Below are 17,646 nucleotides of genomic sequence, written 5' to 3'. Positions count from 1 at the left end.
GATACTTCACTTATAAACAGGTGGAATTTATTTATCACAGCGTGGAGACAGTTAAAATACAGGCAGTGGCAGATTTGGAGTCTGATGACCCCTACCTGGGTCACAGAAGGGCATGTCCTGACTACAACTTCACGTGGTGGAAAGGCCGAGGAGTCTCCCTTGATCCTCTACCATGGATATGAATTCCTTTGATGAGAAGTCCGCCCCCATGACCTAATTGACTCCCAGATATGTATGTGTATGTACAAAGTATTTATTGTATTTACAAGGGGAGTTAAAGGTTTATGGGGAAAAAAAAAAAAAAAACACAGTTAAAGAATGAGTTTATATCAGTGCAAAAAAAAAAATTGGAAATCCATGCATTGTTTTTCATGGTATGCATTTTCCATGAACTTTGTGAAGATCTCTTGTACATGAGTACAAAAATGCATTTATATACGCACCTCAGGTCCAAAGTGTACAACCTACACCCCTACTCCTCCCCACAAGGCTTTCTCCAAGTTCCTCCAAAATTCTGCTCTCCAAGTGAAGTCATGAAAATTTCCTGCTACATAAGATTGTGCCTTGCCTTTAAAGGCTTTGCTTAGAAAGCTATCACAGATAAAGCCATTGAGACTCCAGCATCATTTTCATAGTGTTCTGGGTTGAATCTAATGCTCCCCCTCCCCGCCCCAAAAATGCATATATTGAAAGCCTACTTTCCAATTGTGATGATACAGGGAGGTGTGGCTGCTGGCATGTAGCTGGAATTAGATGAGGTCAAGCTGGTGGGATCCTTGCAAACAGATTAGAGCCCTTTATAAGAGTCAAAGGAGTCACAAGAGGGTGTGCCTCCTCCTCCCTGCTCCCACCATGTGAGAGTGTGATGAGAAGCTGGGCATGCGCACCCAGAAGAGGGCCCCCACCAGAACCCAGCCCTGCGGTGCTCTGATCTCAAACTTTCAACTCCAGAACTAAGAAAAGTGAATTTCAGTTGTTTGTAAGTCATTCAGCCTCTGGCAATTTGTTATAACCCTACAAATTAAGTCACATAGTTATTCTGAATATTTTCTTTCCAGACATTCAAGAATGTGAGAGTGAACTTGCATGTCCCAGCCTTCCACAAGCTGTACTGTTCCAGAGGGTCAAGGGACCTGGCTGGGAGCAGTGCTTCCTAAGATGCAGAATAAACACCCCCTGGATGAACTACACAGTCCTCACTGTCCACGCCAGTCACGCTGGGGGCTCTGCTTTGTCCCCATCATACCAGGCTCTGTCCCATGGGGCCTCGATGCCACCTGTGCCTTCTCCTTTCTTCCCCTAAATGGCAAGCAACCCTGCTCCTTCAGGCATTTGCTCCCCGGCCGATCTCTAGGGAAGGCCTACCCCATTAGAGTTTCCAATACATTCCCCATTTAATTTAAACCACCCCCCATTTACCCTGTAACTCCCCACTCCCTTATCCTGCTCTATTTCCTCCATAGTCCTTACTTAATGCTCTATTACTTTTCGTGTATGTATTGGGTTGTCGGAAAGCATGATGTATTTTTTTCTGTTTTTCTATGCAAAAATGTGTCATGACTTTTCTGACAACTATATATATTTGTATATATCTATGTGTGTGTGTGTGTATATATATATATAAAATATATATACACATACATATATTTAGACACATACATACATATATACACACATACACACACATCCACGTATAGATGCACACACATGTGTGTGTTTTACAAGATTTCTGATCACTGCCACATTTGAAATGCTCATTCCATATCCTGGTATACAGTCGTTCCTCAATGAATAGTCATTATTTATTCAACAGACGAACAAATAAAATATCACACATCAAGGCAATCATAAATGAGATGCAAGGAAATCACTATGATCAGAATATTTATAATACTCCAAAGAGCTTTGCCACATTCCTATCTCTGCACTTATATAGAATACTTCCTATGGTTAAATCGACCTTTAATAAGAGTGAGGAACTCTTCATGCTTGACTCTGCCCCTCTGCATGTCGATCTTCAGGGTGAGCAGCAAGGTGAACAGGAATTTGTGCTCCTCGTACAACCCTCGGGCAGCATACTTATAAACCTCGAAGGTCATGTGCTCGATGATATTAGCGATCCTCTTGCTTGTAATTGGGCTCTTGACAGACCTGGAGAGGAGAACATTTAAATCAATCTTATCCCACTGCCCTTTTGGATTGTCCATAAATACGATCTTTAATGGAAAATAAGTAACTTTGGAGGACTAATTCTTGTTTTTACACATCAAGAGTAGGCCTCCTAAATCTAAAATAACAAGCATTCTCTCAACATGAAATAACATTACGGAACCCTCAGTGTTTTCTAAATCAATTTTACCTGCAGGGCATTATCACTCACAACAATATCCTGGGAATTTTCTTGTTTAACAGAAATACATAAAACCAAAGGAATCAAATCAATGGATGAATTGATAATAGGGCTTTCTCTCGGCATAAAATGACAAATTAGAAAGATTTATTAATGCATTGGTAATTACACTAATCCTAGATTTTACAAAAGGAAGCCACTTAACAATAAAGGAGAAGGAAGTTATGAATGTAATGTCATGATTCTGGCGCACAGACAGAGAATTCAGAGTGGTTTCCTGAGTACAGACATACCTGGCTAAGGAAAGGTCAAACAAGCCCAGAAACTGGCGGAGCGATGTCTGATACATCTCATTAACCAAGCGCATCTCAGTGATGAGAAAGTAGAGGATGCTGCCCCGTGTAGCAACTGAAAAATGAAGAGCAAGGTTACAGCTGTTACAAGAGTGGAAAATAAATGACCCACACAAACAGATCGGCCTAAGTGAAAACTGCTTTCATTGTTATGTCTTATGAGTGGTCGCCTCCTAGCAATGGGACCCAAAACAATGCTCATTCATTAATATATCTAATTATCATTTGTAAAATTTGTGTAAGTATTCTGTTATTTGTGTTTTTCAAATGGTACTCCCCATTTTGAAATCTCTAGAACTCTTGTAAATATACTTTACTACATTTTACCATAGGTAGGAGGGATGACCAAAAGAATTTTGAAGGCTGTATGTGTAACACTTAGCAAGTTACGTAGTCATTAAGAATTTCTTTCTTTTCTTTCTTTTTTTTTTTTTAAGAGAGATTTTTGCTCTAGGGTTCATGTGCTCACCAGAGAGACAGAAAGAGAGAAATCACCCCCCAGCGGGGATGGCCATGTCGCAATCCCTTCTCCTCCATTCTCCTCTTGGGATTTTGGGCAAGGACACATGCACACACAAGCACCCAGCATGAGTTTTATGATGCTTGGTCTGGGGCCCAAACCATAATCAACTATGTGGGAGTCCAGCAACGTAACCGCTACACCATCTGCTGGTCCCTAGGATCTCATTTTTAAATTCCAGGAAGAAGGTGAAATTACTCTTGGCTTTAAGTTTACAAAACAAGCTATCACAAAGATGAGGCTCCTCTCTCCACCAGTAGCTTACATTTTTTCTATTATTTTTTTTTTTTAGGAGGAGTGATAAATTACTAAAAGGTAGCAATTGAATTATTTAGCAGATTCTTCTTGTTACCAATGAACAAAACACATTTGCAAAATTGTTGACTGAGGCTGACAACCTTCTATGAGACTGGAGAACTCTCTTCCAGACAAAAGACTGTAATGAATGACTGGCATATCATTATCCAATGACAACCAGTGAACGGTCCACAAATGCTGCACAAATTCCTCAGGCTTATTCGTCTGCAGTAGATGGGCCAGCAGTGGTGTGGTGGTAAAGGCAGCTGGATCCCACATGGCCAACCCTGAAGCTCAAGCTCCAGATACAACAGCCTGAGAAACACACCAGGCAAGCGTGTGGGGGTGCCTGCAGTTTCAAAAGGGGGAGGAAATGGAGGAGAAGGGATTGTGGCAGGACCACTTCCCAGGGTAGGTGCTCTCCTACTCAGTCACCCGCCCTCCACTTTTCTCTGTCTCACTCCATCGAGCACACAGGCCCTCTGACAAATGTTTTAAAAATTTCTCCTTCCTTACTTTCTAACTTAAAAATAAGTTCATGAGAACTGTGAAGGATTTGCCAGCTAACCTGAATTATAAGCATTTAGATAATGTATACCATTATCAAATTGTTCATCTCCATTTTACTGACTAGTTCCCAAAAGAAATGCCACAGCACATGAAGGGTCACCCCTCTTTACAGTCATTTGTGAAACGTCCCCACTTCTTTCCATTTCCCTCTCATTTCCTTCTCGCTTCATTTTTCTATGGCACTTGTCTTTCATTATCAAACTCACCAGGTCTGTATTCCTCCCGGGCTGAGTTAATTTGAATTTCTGTCTCAGCAGAAATTTCCAGCTTCTGTGTCACCTCCTCGGCTGTCTTTTTTGTGTTACTCAGCACAACAATGAGACTCTCATCTTCTACCAGAGACCCCTGAGTACTCGTCAGGCGGCAAAGCAAATTATCTTCCAGCTCCTTCATCCTCCTTTTGTTTGCAGTTACGTCTTCCATAAGATGAGTTCTTTCTTTCTCCAATTCCTATTAATTTGCATAAATATATTGTCTCCCTTAATTAACAACTATTGTGTAGGCACTCCTTAAAAAGTTAACCATGAAGCAGGCAGTGGTACAGTGGTAGCACGACCAGACCCACATGAGAAGATCCTGGGTTTGTATTCTGGGACCTCGCTGTACATGCAGGACTCACAGGGCAACACACCATGATCCTGGCTGGCTGAGATTAGGGGTGGATTGCAGCATGAAGATCCTGATGGGAGTATTTGTTTCTCTGTCTCTGTCTCTCTCTTGGAAGAAATAAATAAGTAATTTTTAAAATGAATTTCTAATGGGATCTCGAGTTCCTGTCCTTTATTTATCACACTTGACTGCAGATAATGTGGACACCAAAAAAGGAAGAGGAGAATTAACAGTGAGAATAGGCAATCAATATGAATATGCTACTAAAAAATCACTGGGCCAGCCCTATGCAAGTGGTTGAGGGAGCTGGATCCCACATGGCCAACCACGTGGTTCACCTTTCAGCCCTAACAGCTCAAAAACACAATAGGTGCATGTATGTGTGTGCCCCAAATACCAAAAGAGTGGAGAGGGGATGCTGTATGTCCATGCCCTGTTGGGGGGGCGGAGGGTGATTCCTCTCTCTCCTTCTCTCACTCTCTCTCTCTCTTCCTATTTGCCCTCTAGCAAATTTTGTTTAAAAAAAAATCACCAATATTCTTTTAATCAGCTGTTTATAAAATCAAGTCAGTTTCAAATTATTTTTGGATTCTTTTTAACATAAACAATCTTTTGACAGTAAAGTGTATTTGAAGACAAATATATATGTCTCTGATTAAACATGCTTATTTATGTTCAGATTCTTACTTTAAAGAGCTCCACTGTTGTCTGAATATTTGTTTGTTTGTTTCAAACTTGCTAGGTAAAATAACACCCAATTCTGTAAAAAGCAACTTTCCAAAAACTTGGGCAAGCTGAAGAAAGCATAAAGTCCACAGGCTGGGGACAACAGAGAGAATATGTTTTGAGCACCCAGTCAAATAGCACACTAAACTCAAATTGTTGTATGAGAGAACCCAACTTTGAAGTTAACAAAAAGAATGAAAAATGGAAAGGTTAATAAGTAATGACTACTAAAAAGACTTCCTAAGGGCCAACCCCATTGCCTGGTGATTAAGGGAGGCAGATTCCACCTAGCCAACTATGTGATTAGAATCTCACACCCAATGACTTGAAAAACATACCAGGTACATGTGTGTGCATGCTCCAAGTCCCAATGGAAGGGAGAAATGATGGAGAAGGGATTGCAGTGCGATCACGCTTCCACTAGGGGGTTCTCTCTCTCTCCCTCTCTTTCTAGGGAGTTCTCTCTCTCTCTCTCTACAGGATTCTATCTCTCTCCCTCTCTCTCTAGGAGGTTCTCTCTCTCTCCCTTTCTCTCTACAGGGTTCTCTCTCTCCCTCTCTTTCTAGGGAGTTCTCTCTCTCTCTCTCTACAGGATTCTATCTCTCTCCCTCTCTCTAGGAGGTTCTCTCTCTCTACAGGGTTCTCTCTCTCTCTCTTTCTCTCCTCTCTCGCACACATACCCTCTTCCAAATATTTTTTTACATTTTTTAAAAAGATGCATTCAAGAGTTTACATACAAAGCTTTTTACACACAGCATCCATTGACAATTTACCTTAATTTAACTATATTAATAATGTATGATTCCATATAAACACAATATAGAGAAATTAGTCTTAAACGCAGGCAACTTAAACAGCAAAGTCACAAGAAAGTGTTGTTGGCTGTTCCAATTGTGACTCAGCACAACCACTTGGACACATGGTACCAATCTCAAATTTCTAGAGGATCTTCAGGAATGTAAATAATTGAGTATTCCAGAAGTAACTCAGTGGGTTTTATAGATTCTACCCTCAATTAATGAACTAGAAATCTAAAATATACAGAGTGGAACCACATGAAATCATATAAAATATACATAATTAATTCCATGTTTATTTTTATGACAATCCAGTACTCTCACAAATGTCTGGAGGGGGGGGCAGGAGGGGGGTCAGACCTGGCCAGAATTACCACTGTTTATCATTATACAAGTCCTTTCACTTCCACGGTTCATGCAATTACTCATCTATAGTACTTTATGCATTTGAGAAACTTATCCCCATAACTACTCTGCAAATCACATCTAAACTCTCCCAACATGTTGATATGTGTATCTCACTTCTTATCAGCTCTGTACCAGATGCCCTTTCAATGTCTCCTACTTAGGACCTTCTGCAAAACAGAATTTCTGGTTCTCTCTTCCAACCTATGCTATGTCAGCCTTCCCACCCCCCATCACAAACAGCAACCTCATTTTTCCAGCTGCTCAAGCCCAAACCCTTAATTCCCCCTTGGTCACTTTCTTTTTCTCAAGCCCCACAGCAAATTCATCAGCAAATCCCATCATCTTTACTGCACAAGTAGATTGGGAATCTAATCATTTCTCACCACCAACCACCCTGGTCCAATCTATCATCATCACATCTACTCTAAATTGTAGAACCCAGAAAGGTCTCCTGTCTCCATCCTTACCCACAGAGTCTACTCCCACCCCAACAGTCAGAGCAAGGCTACTAAAACACTGCCTCTCTTAAAACCCTCAAAACCCTCCAGTGCTTACCCATTCCACTGAGAATGAATGCAAAGACCCTCACCAAGGCTCTGAGGCTCCACCAAGCTGTGCCCTAGAGTGTGCGTTAGGCTCACCTGCAGGGCTCGTTCAATGGTGTTGGAGCAGAGGTGGGGAACTTGCGCCTTAACATATTTCCAGGTGATGTGATGCTGCTATTCTCGCACCACACCTGGAGACCCAATACCTAAAATACACAAAGGATCCTCTTGCCACAGGGCTTCTGCACAATTGCTCTGCCAGTTGTGCTTTTCCAGGTAACCCTCTCTCTCCTCTTGTTTGAGTCTGTTAAATGTCATCTTCTCAGGGAGGCTCACCTTGACCTCCCTATTTAAAATTGCAGCCCTTGGAACCAGCAGATGGCGTAATGATTACATCACTGGACTCCTACATTATTGACCACAGTTTGAGCCCCAGACCTGAAGGCTTCAAACTCAGAGAACTTTGTCTCTAAGTTTTTTGTCCACTGAAGAGATTACTTCTTAGCATACAGATAGATGGATACACACACATTTGGAGGTATAAACACCTGTGCTATGTTTTCTACATTCTAAGGCTATGATGCTACACAATAAACTGTAAACAAATTTTTAAATAGTAATAAAAAATTATATAAACTGATAATGCTCAGTTTTTGTTTGTTTGGTTTTGTTTGGAAAAATACCCCAAAGTGAATAAAGAAAGCAAGGGAATGGTTAGGTAAGATGTTGTGAGCAAGCTGTTTATTAATTAAATGATCAGAAAAGGAAGTGCCTTAACAAAGAAGTAACTGAAAGCTAAAACTATTTGTGAAAAGAAACTGCATCTGTAGCCCAGTTTTTTAAATCATTAAACAGAGTCAGACAACAACCTCCCAGAGTTTTCATTTTAAAAGTATCACCCAGGCTTCAGTGCCAATGATTCTCTTTTGTACGTTCCACAGGTAATTAAAACAGAAAGATTAACTAAGAGAACTCCGATTTATTTTTTCTCGGCCACCAGTGAGCTAGTGATAACAATGTCTGTTTTGTGTCTTTATTAAATTGTTTCCATGTAAGTTTCACTAAGTTCAGGGCCTTCTACCTTAAAAGGAAATCACATACCTGTTTGCTCACCCAGAATTCTGGCAATGACAATCCCCGAGTCCTTATTTTGTGAGACCAGCAGAAGCTGTTAATCAATACCAGTATTTTTTCTCCTAATAGGAAATAGTTCTCTTTGAGGTTCTGTTTATTCTCTAGGATCAAGGTGAGTGTGAGCCTTTGAGATGTGGTTTCTATAAAGAAAAATTGTTGGAGGCCTACCGGTTTGCTGCTTGTTCAAAACAATCTGGCTACACCACCTGCTGGTGGCAACAGCAGGTTGTCTAAACCTGCTCACAGGTACATGAGGTAAGCAATTGTATATGGCCTTGCTGTGGACTTGAGTAGCACATGCATTTAAAATGTTTGCCTTAGACCGGTCCCATAGCACAACCATTAAGCTCTGTGTATAGGGATCTGGATCTCACGTGGCTGACAGGTTTGGATCCTGCCCTGGTAGCTTGAAAAACACGCAGCCTGTGGAAGTGTGCACAAAATCCTGATGGGATGGATAATTGGAGGAAAGGGGATTGCAGCATGACCATGACCATGCCCATCAGGAAATGCTTCCTCTCTTGAAGCAGGCCAGCTTAAGGTTTAGAAGTACTGCAGTCATTTTTAAATGAAGACATAACAACAACAATCTGACCAAGTGCTGAGGTCTGTTTGGGGAGTGGTCAGATGAGAAATTAGGTGCGGGTATTTGAAGTACAACAGGAATCAGGATAGCGACGCAGGGGAAAGTGCTTGGCTCTGATTAGAACGAGGAATGATTTGCCTCTGCTTTCATCTTGTCTAAGTACTGAGAACATGTTGACATAAGGGTCTTTTCGACTGTGTGACTAGACTATAGGAAATGACCCAAAAGCACCAGAGACCAACTCAGACCCCTTGCCACCACCCAAGTGAGAAGATACCACAATGTGAACAAGATATGCTATGAAGTATAGATTTTGCAAAAGAAAAAGCCTCTTGGAGAAAGTATCCTACTTAAAATCCACCAAAAGTGAGTCCAGTAGTTCACTGTCTGCAACATGAAACTTCAGTTTGGAAAAAAGTAATGCAAGTGTTATGTTGTGATGTGGTTCAGGGTGAGATGACCCTCTGTTATTATAAAAGGAGTGTCATGTCACTCTGGCCACTTTTCCTGTAAGAATTGCTTACTGTGAGCCTCGAACAGATTTTGATAATGAGATGATAGTAAAAGAGTAATTTTCTCAAAACACTCGATTTTCCCAGGACATTAAAAAAGAAAAGCCTGGCCCCCACCCTAATTGTCTTTTCCAGGCTGCTCAAAGTCTTTTCAAAGGAGCGTAAAATGCTCCTCACTTCATCTTAAACCTCTGCTGTAACATTTAAAACTCAGTGCTGGTTCTATTGTTTTGCTTTATTTTTGTTTTGTTGCAACTAAAATCTGTCATGCCATTTTTTTTTTCCAAAGAGACTGTCTTTATCTCAACTGAATACATGAAAACCAAGAACAATAGTATTGGAACTGTCATCAGGGCCACTTTTATCTCTAAAGTCATGGTTACAGGTCGAAGCAGAGCCTAGGGACCAGTGGTGAAGACTGGCCTAAAAGGTGCTCAGGAGTCCCCCTTACTCATCATTACCTGCCCTTGATCAGGAATCTCAGTCCTTCCCGAAGTTATTATACAATCATGTGAATATCCTTAGCCACATCTGCTGTGATTTAACTCAGGACTCAAAAACTACCCAAATACATATTTCGAAAGCTGTTACTAACACAACAAGCTGGTCTGTGGTAGAAGCTATACCTTACTGGTATCTGCTGCCTTGACATCAACCAACCATGTAAATTTATGAAGCTGGATTAAATGCTCTTAATGCAAACTTCCAACTTTTTGATCCTATGTTTCATGTGCTATAGAGTATAAAAAGAGAGAAGATCCCCCTCCCCCCCAAAAAAAAGAAAGGATAAAAGACAGGAAGGAAGATGGGGAGAAAGAGAGAGACACATGGTAGGACTCATAAGAGCAGGCATGACACAGCACACAGAAAGCTAAAGACAAGACAATGGAAGGGACAGTTCCCAAAGCTGTCACCCATGCTCTTAACTTGAATACAACTTCAGGTCATTGTGGAAGGGGCCATAAAATAAACTATACACCTTATTTCTATGGAGCCCAAGAGAAAATCAATAGCAACTTAAAGAGTTCATGCAGGTTTATTATAGCAGTCCCATTAAAACCTCTACATTTCTTAAGCCTCACGTGTTCCCTAGAGAAAATGCTGACTCAGAAGAAAGGAGTTAATAAACTCTTGGCCATTTTTCATAGAAGTAGATAAAAGCAGGTATGGAATTACGCTGCTAGAACAAAATTAAGTCAGTAGCTGTCAGAAGGTACACAGTGAGACTAGTGTCACACATGTCCAACTTGTCACACGAGACACCCTCCATCACAGCATATACACACCTCTCTTAGATAACAAATGGAAACCAATAATGTTCTTTCATGAGTACATTTTCATTTTGTGTTCTAAAATCATAGTAAGTCAGATGAAAGAAAGGCTTAGACATGTACTAGGAAGCCAAAAGTCAGTAGGTAAGTAGAACTCACAATCAACTTTCAGAAAACTAAAGCAATTTAAGACTAGAATAATGACATTAAAAATTAGGCTGATATCTTCATGGTGATATCATCAGTCTGTATAACAGCAATCAATGATATATCCAATTTAGGAGATATGCATGAAACATATGAGTAGATAACTGGTTAATAATTTCCTTTAGGTGAAATGAAGGCACTTAGAAATTAATAGGAAAAAAGCATGAGGAATAAAAGGGGGGAAAGCTTAATCTTTTATCATGTGATTTTCATCAATACAGATCTCAACACAATACAGAAAAGGAGTGGCCATGTTCACTCACCTGCTTCTCTGTGAGAATGACTCTCCCCAGTAACTGGTCTTCTAGACCTTTCATGGTGACCGTGAAGTCAATGATGGAGGTGTGGGCACTTACTTCAGGGGTGTAAGCAGGATTGGGCAGCTTCGTCGTAATGTAGAGTCTGAAGCCATCCATGACATCTACTTCTTTGTCACCAACTTTCACCTTTTTTATGAAAAGGAAGTTCATAAAACAGATATACTTCACTATGTCTCTTTTTGTACAGAAATAAGTATTGCTTTAAACAATTACATAATATAATTTGTAGATCATTTGTAACTAAAAAATTAATGGTCACAGTATTTTGAACCACTCATTTGGATGGAAGGAAGGGAAATTCAATATATACCATGGAACAAATATAGATTTTAGAACCAAAATTATTGTGATCATACTGCAGAGGGAAGCTGGATCTCTTGCTCAAAACTTGGTTCAGAGGTTGAGGCTGATAATGCCAAATATGCACTAAAATGGTGTGAAAAAGTCTTACTACTCAAGTGAGATTTTCTACGGAGATCAGAGCAGGCTCCAAAGGGGGTCCCAAGAGTGACTTCAGAGAACAGGGAGAACAGCTGGTTGGGGGATTTAATGGTGGTTAAGGAGTGAGGCTGAAATGAGCTTTTCCTACAGGTGGGTATGGGCTGGGGCTTGCACAGTTTGAATGTCTGACCAGTGCCAAGGGAGGTAGCATCATGTTTTCTTATCAGCTTACCCAGATTTGGTGGGAGAAGAGGCAAAAGGCGAGAGAGCTGTGGGGTGGCTCAAAAGCTTTGGGCTGTCCAGTATCAAAATGAAGTCAGAATCTTCATTTTGAAAGTGAAGCAAGTATTTCTAAAAACCATTATTCCTGAATACTTGAATCCCAACTCAAAAAGTTCAGAAGAGAAAAACAAACACCTCTCGCCACTGACTCAAATTTAAGTTGCTACCAATTGAAAGATTCCAATCTGTGTCACATTTATCTGGCCTCGTGATGCAGTGGTTTTTTGATTTTTTGTTTTAGTTTTTGTCATAGGGTACATGAGCTCACCAGAGAGAGACAGAGACAGAGAGAGAGAGAAAGAGTGAAAAGTTACCTCTCAAGGGGGATGAGTATACTATAATCCCTTCTCCATTCTCCTCTCAGGAATTAGGGCAAGCATACATACATGCCCAGAGTGATTTTCAAGCCACTGGGCCCAACACTCGAACTGTGCAGTTGGCTATGTGGGATACAGTTCCTTAACTACCATGCCACCTGCTGGGCCACCAGCAGTTTTAAATAACCTACCTTAAAGGTAGACCCAGTTTTAATGAAGTTTCTTTCCAAAACATTATCCAAAGCTGGATCTAGTTCCTCTCCAACATCTTCAATAAGCAACGGCCTCCCAAGAGAAAGGCTGTCTTCCAGGTGATTTCTAAAGTACTTGTGATTTAGGGATGTGATCTAGAAATAAGATTGCAAAGTTGTTCTGAACAGAAAGCATCATGCTGCAATGCACAGGAATAACTCTTACCAAATGATGTCTAGAGAAGTGACAAATACAGAGATTTTTAGAGCTTGCTGGTTTGGAACCTATACTTAGTGAAGTGGTACAGGATGCTCAAACTTCCCATTTTCTTTAGAAAACCATTATTGTCTTTTGCTTGGAAGAATAAAAGGCTTCCGAGTGGCAATGATTCTTTTCCTTTCCTAATGCCACTTTTGTGAAAAATAATAATGGAAAAATTAGACAAAAATTAGACTTGTAAAGTATACATTTAGTGTGGTGTAGCTCTGCCCTTCTGTTTTTCTAAGAGTCCTTGACCCTAGTAGCATGAAGTCTGAAACCACCGAAAGACAGCAGTAGTAGACATCAACACAAATGCAGTTAATGAAATTTTTAGAAAATAATATTAAATATCATCATGTGTCTGCTACTACTGTACCTAGAAATACAAAAATCTTGTATGTTTTTAACATCTCTTTATTCTTGGATGTTTGTTGATTGGTGCAATGCTTGCCCAGTAACATAAATTTACTTAAGTGCCTTGCTTTCTCACTTTCCCTTCCTCTCTCTGTGTATCTCTCTTTGGATAAAGAAAATAATAATGATAATAAAGTAAAATAATTCTTTTTAAAAAGGGGGGGCAGCGGGTGGTACAGTGGTTAAAGTGCTGGACTCCCACATGGCCAACCGCTATTCACGTCCCAGACCTGACAGCTTGTTTTTTCACTTTCCCTTTCTCTCTGTGTGTATCTCTTTAGTCAAATCAAAAAATAATGATAACAAATAAAATTAAAATAAACAATTCTTTCTAAAAAAAATGTACTCAAGCACAAATTACCTGGAGTTCATTGTGGCTTTCTTTATTCTTAATCCAGAGTTTGCCTTGAGTCTGTGGATCAATGAGCAAAGGATAGCGAGATGCCTTTGTGACAATAATGCCATTCTGAATGGACAGGTCATCATTTGGCAAACCTTGGAGGTTCCATTCACTAATAGTGGGAGCATCGATCAACATTTCATTGAGATTTATGTTGTTTCCAAATGGGATTTTCCGGGCTTTCATTTCTTTCTTCCAATCATTTAATAGCAGATCACGAAACTCTTGGTTAAATGGACCAGAATAAGATAGGAAAGCTGTAGCCAACAATACATCCCCTACAACAGAAAGCAAACATCACTGAAATACTTCATGCTCAATCTTCTAATTATGCAGCCTATTAAAAAGGAAAGGAAATACAAAGACAACTGTTCTTCTAAACGATGTGTCACAAATCAAATTGTAACCACACATTGCAGTGCCATGGTGAATTAGTCAGTAGTTTGGATCATGATTAAACAGGGTCCAAACAGCCCACTAACAGTTGCTAGTACTCAAGCTCTGGGTTATTTTGACTTTTGTGGGAAGTGATAAAAAGATGATCTCTGGTGACCAGCAGTTAGCATAATGGCTATGTCCTTGAACTCCCATGTAGTCAGCCACAGTTCAAATCCCGGACCCGGTGGTTTAAACTCACATCGGGCATGTGTGTGTGTATGCCTAAGATCCCGAGAGGAGAAAGGAGGAGAAGGGATTGCGGCGTGGCCATCCCCCCTGGGAGGTGATTTCTCACTTTCTGTCTCTCTGTTTCTCTCTGTCTGTCTGGCGAGTGCACGTGCCCTATAGCAGAAAACCTCTGGGTTATTTTGACTTTTGTGGGAAGTGATAAAAAGATTATCTCTGGTGACCAGCAGTTAGCATAATGGCTATGTCCTTGAACTCCCATGTAGTCAGCCACAGTTCAAATCCCGGACCCGGTGGTTTAAACTCACATCGGGCATGTGTGTGTGTATGCCTAAGATCCCGAGAGGAGAAAGGAGGAGAAGGGATTGCGGCGTGGCCATCCCCCCTGGGAGGTGATTTCTCACTTTCTGTCTCTCTGTTTCTCTCTGTCTGTCTGGCGAGTGCACGTGCCCTATAGCAGAAAACCTCTCCAAAAGAAGAAAAGAAAAAAAAAAGATGATCTCTGAGTTTAAAGGATACACAACTCAGAATTCGGGCTTCATTTAAAGTGACCTTGATCAGCATGCCCAGGTACTCATAGGAGAATTCAAAAATGGCCTAATAATAAAAGGCGTAAAGGTCTATAACACATCTACTAGAAATGGCGCAGATGCCAAGTAGATATCCCTCCTTCAAAAATTATTGGAAACACACCAATAATTTTGCCAAGAATTTGAAATAACAGATTTTTTTTATTCTGAGTAAAGCTTCTAATTGCTCTCTCTAATCAGTCATCATGTAGTCCCATTAATAAAGAAATCCACATACCCACAAGTCTTTTTGTTTGTGCAGCGAACTCTTTGCTTTGCTCAGTCCATCTCTCTTTTTCACCTGCCAAGCCACTAATGAGCGTGGAAGCCGTCTGCATCTTGTGTCTGCACCGCTCAGCATCTTCAAGCAAGGTCTACAAAAGGCCAGCATCAGAACAAACCTTTTACTGAGAAAAATATAGCCTGTGGCTCAAAAATACAACTCTGAAACATTATATAGGATCTGCCTTTCTGAGACAAGGTGAGCCATTTACTTCACAGGAAGGATAAGACTCCAATTCCATGTATCTTTGTCAGCCCAGTCCTGCCTCTTATGCTCTGTCCATGAAACTTGGCTCCGTGTCTGTAGATGACACCTCGAACCAAGTGCTCAGATCCTCCTCAGGGGTTAATAACTGAGAAATTATAGAAAGTTGCATAATTTATAATTTACCTATTAAAAATGGAAAGAGAAAACAATTACACATGCTAGTACCATATTACACAAAATATGTGGGAAAGTATGCACCCTTAGTTAAAAATTAGGAATAGTCCTCATGTTTCAGTTCCAGTATCATTATTGCTTTATCTAACGCCACCCTTCCTTTTTCTTCAGGCAGAATTCTGGATTATCTTCCAATTATGGTGCCCTGAGGCTCCTGTGTGAACTTCAGTGATGCTTGACTTAAAAGATCCCTTCCTGCTGCTCCTCACTACAATAGAAGGCCTTTAACCAGCCTTCTACTTGTAAAAATTTATTTAATTGCCAGGGGCCACACGTGCCCACCATGGGGGGGAGTGGGGGTGGCATCCTCCCCAAGGGGCTGTGGCCAAGCTACAGTCCTTACCCTCTGTTTCTCACCCTGGCAGGAACTGGGGCACACAAGCACACATGTCCATCATAGTTTTCAAGCCACCAGGGCTAGGGTTCAAACCATGGTTGGCTGTGTGGGATCGAGCTCCCTTACATACTGGGCTACGGAAAAGGCCCAACTACTTGTTAGAATGTCTATGTATGAAATAAAGTAGGTATGGACAAAGAGCTAGCTACAGGACCAGTACTGGATGTTCATTTACCAAAACAATAAATATAAATAAGCAATATATGTGTGTGTGTGTGTGTATGCTAAATGTCTAACAATTGACTATTTTTAAGTAAATTTAGTTTATGTGAATAAGAATACTCTGAAGCCATCAATTATTATCTTATAAAAAATGTGTATAACCAAAAAATATCATCACAACAGATTAAGTTAAAAATCCAATGTAGAAAACAGTATGTTCTTATCTGTTATGTTGATTTAAAAATACATGTAAATATGAGACGACTTTTAAAATTCCATGGAAAATGCAACTGAACTTTATTTACAAGGAGGATAAATTTTGAAACCCATGCATTTTCCATGAGCTTTTGGAAAACCATTCACAGAGGCATATGTTCAGATATGAAAGACAAGGATAAAGTAGTATTAGTGCTAAACTCCAGGGTTATCTATTTTTCATAATGAACTTGAATTGCTTCTGTAACAACACAATACAGTGTTTTTCAAAAGCGAGATACTTATTCCAGCTTGTCCTAGCCCACGTGCTGTTTTTCTTCTCCCTAGAGTTTTCTGCTTTTACTTTAAGGTGAAAACTCAAAGCTAGCTGAGAAGCACTGCCCCACATCTACACACCCATGTTCGCTTGCTTGTTCTTCCCGAAGAGGACAGAGGCCTACTGGGAAATACGATTCTAGGACATTTATTAGACACAAGCTCTTTATTTAAAAGAAAGTTTTAGTACTGATTTGTTTTCCCTAAATTCTCATTCCCACTCTCATCTAGCCATATAAGGAAATGTCCAGGCCCCTCCCTTGTTGGTTTGTTTTCTAGAAGCCCAGGATCCTTTCCAGAATTGCTACGGTGGGAGAGAATTTGTCCAAGAGTACAAGAAAGAGAAGCACATTGCAGTCTTCCCCCAGACCTGGCTGGGGAGGCTCCACAGAACACACCGGGTTTTCTGAATAGGACTCTGCCCCCAGGCCAGCTTTCTCACTGTGCCCAGAGAGGTCCAGGGAGCTAGACTCTAATGTCCTGTGGACAGACTGATCAGGACACACCTTCCTTCAAGGTACCCCACAGGCCTGGACAGTGAGATTATCCGTAATAACCAGGATTAGCTGCAGAGCAAGGCCCCTTCACCTGCCTTCTGGGTGGTCCACAGCCCCCTGGACTCTCATGGGGCCATACAGAGAGAAGGGCAAAGATAAATAAATGAAGGCCAAGTTCACAAGATGGTGGTAGTCAGGATCATGCATGGCACAATTTTTTTTTTTAATTAAAGAAATGTGACAATTATTTGAAATTCAAGTTTAAGAGTAACAGTTCATGTGGGTCCTATGATTACTGACCTAACAAATAGCAGATGCTCATAAACAAAAAAACTTTTTAAGTAAAATGATGTAAAAAATGTTTATATTTAAACACACAAAATGAAAAAAATTCTTACTGCCTAGGGGACCAGCAGTTAGCATAATGGCTATGTTGCTGAACTCCCATGTAGCCAACCGCGGTTCTCGTCCCGGACCCCGTGGCTTAAAACTCATGCCGGGCACGTGTGCGTGCATGCCCAAGATCCCAAGTAAAGAATGGAGGAGATGGGATTGTGGCGTGGCCATCCCCCCTGGTGGATGATTTCTCGCTTTCTGTCTGTCTGTCTCTCTCTGTCTGTCTGGCGAGTG

At 40.7% G+C, this 17,646-nt stretch overlaps 1 protein-coding gene across 1 annotated transcript in view; it reads right to left on the bottom strand.

The window, feature by feature from the left end:
- The window catches only part of DNAH5 (dynein axonemal heavy chain 5), a 306,494-nt gene that overhangs the window by 42,103 nt on the left and 246,745 nt on the right, over positions 1 to 17,646 (bottom strand). The window contains exons 66-72 of the mRNA XM_027767025.1: positions 14,944 to 15,079; positions 13,474 to 13,790; positions 12,437 to 12,592; positions 11,149 to 11,331; positions 4,297 to 4,540; positions 2,644 to 2,758; positions 1,961 to 2,151 (exon numbers count right to left, since the gene is read on the bottom strand). Coding sequence (XP_027622826.1) covers positions 1,961 to 2,151; positions 2,644 to 2,758; positions 4,297 to 4,540; positions 11,149 to 11,331; positions 12,437 to 12,592; positions 13,474 to 13,790; positions 14,944 to 15,079 — 1,342 coding nt within the window. The remainder of the gene's footprint in view (positions 1 to 1,960; positions 2,152 to 2,643; positions 2,759 to 4,296; positions 4,541 to 11,148; positions 11,332 to 12,436; positions 12,593 to 13,473; positions 13,791 to 14,943; positions 15,080 to 17,646) is intronic.

The sequence above is a fragment of the Tupaia chinensis genome, unplaced genomic scaffold, assembly GCF_000334495.1.
Source record: "Tupaia chinensis unplaced genomic scaffold, TupChi_1.0 Scaffold143836_2, whole genome shotgun sequence".
NCBI lineage: Eukaryota > Metazoa > Chordata > Mammalia > Scandentia > Tupaiidae > Tupaia > Tupaia belangeri.
The sequence above is the reverse complement of the archived record's forward strand: the minus strand, read 5'-3'. Positions and strand labels throughout refer to the sequence as shown.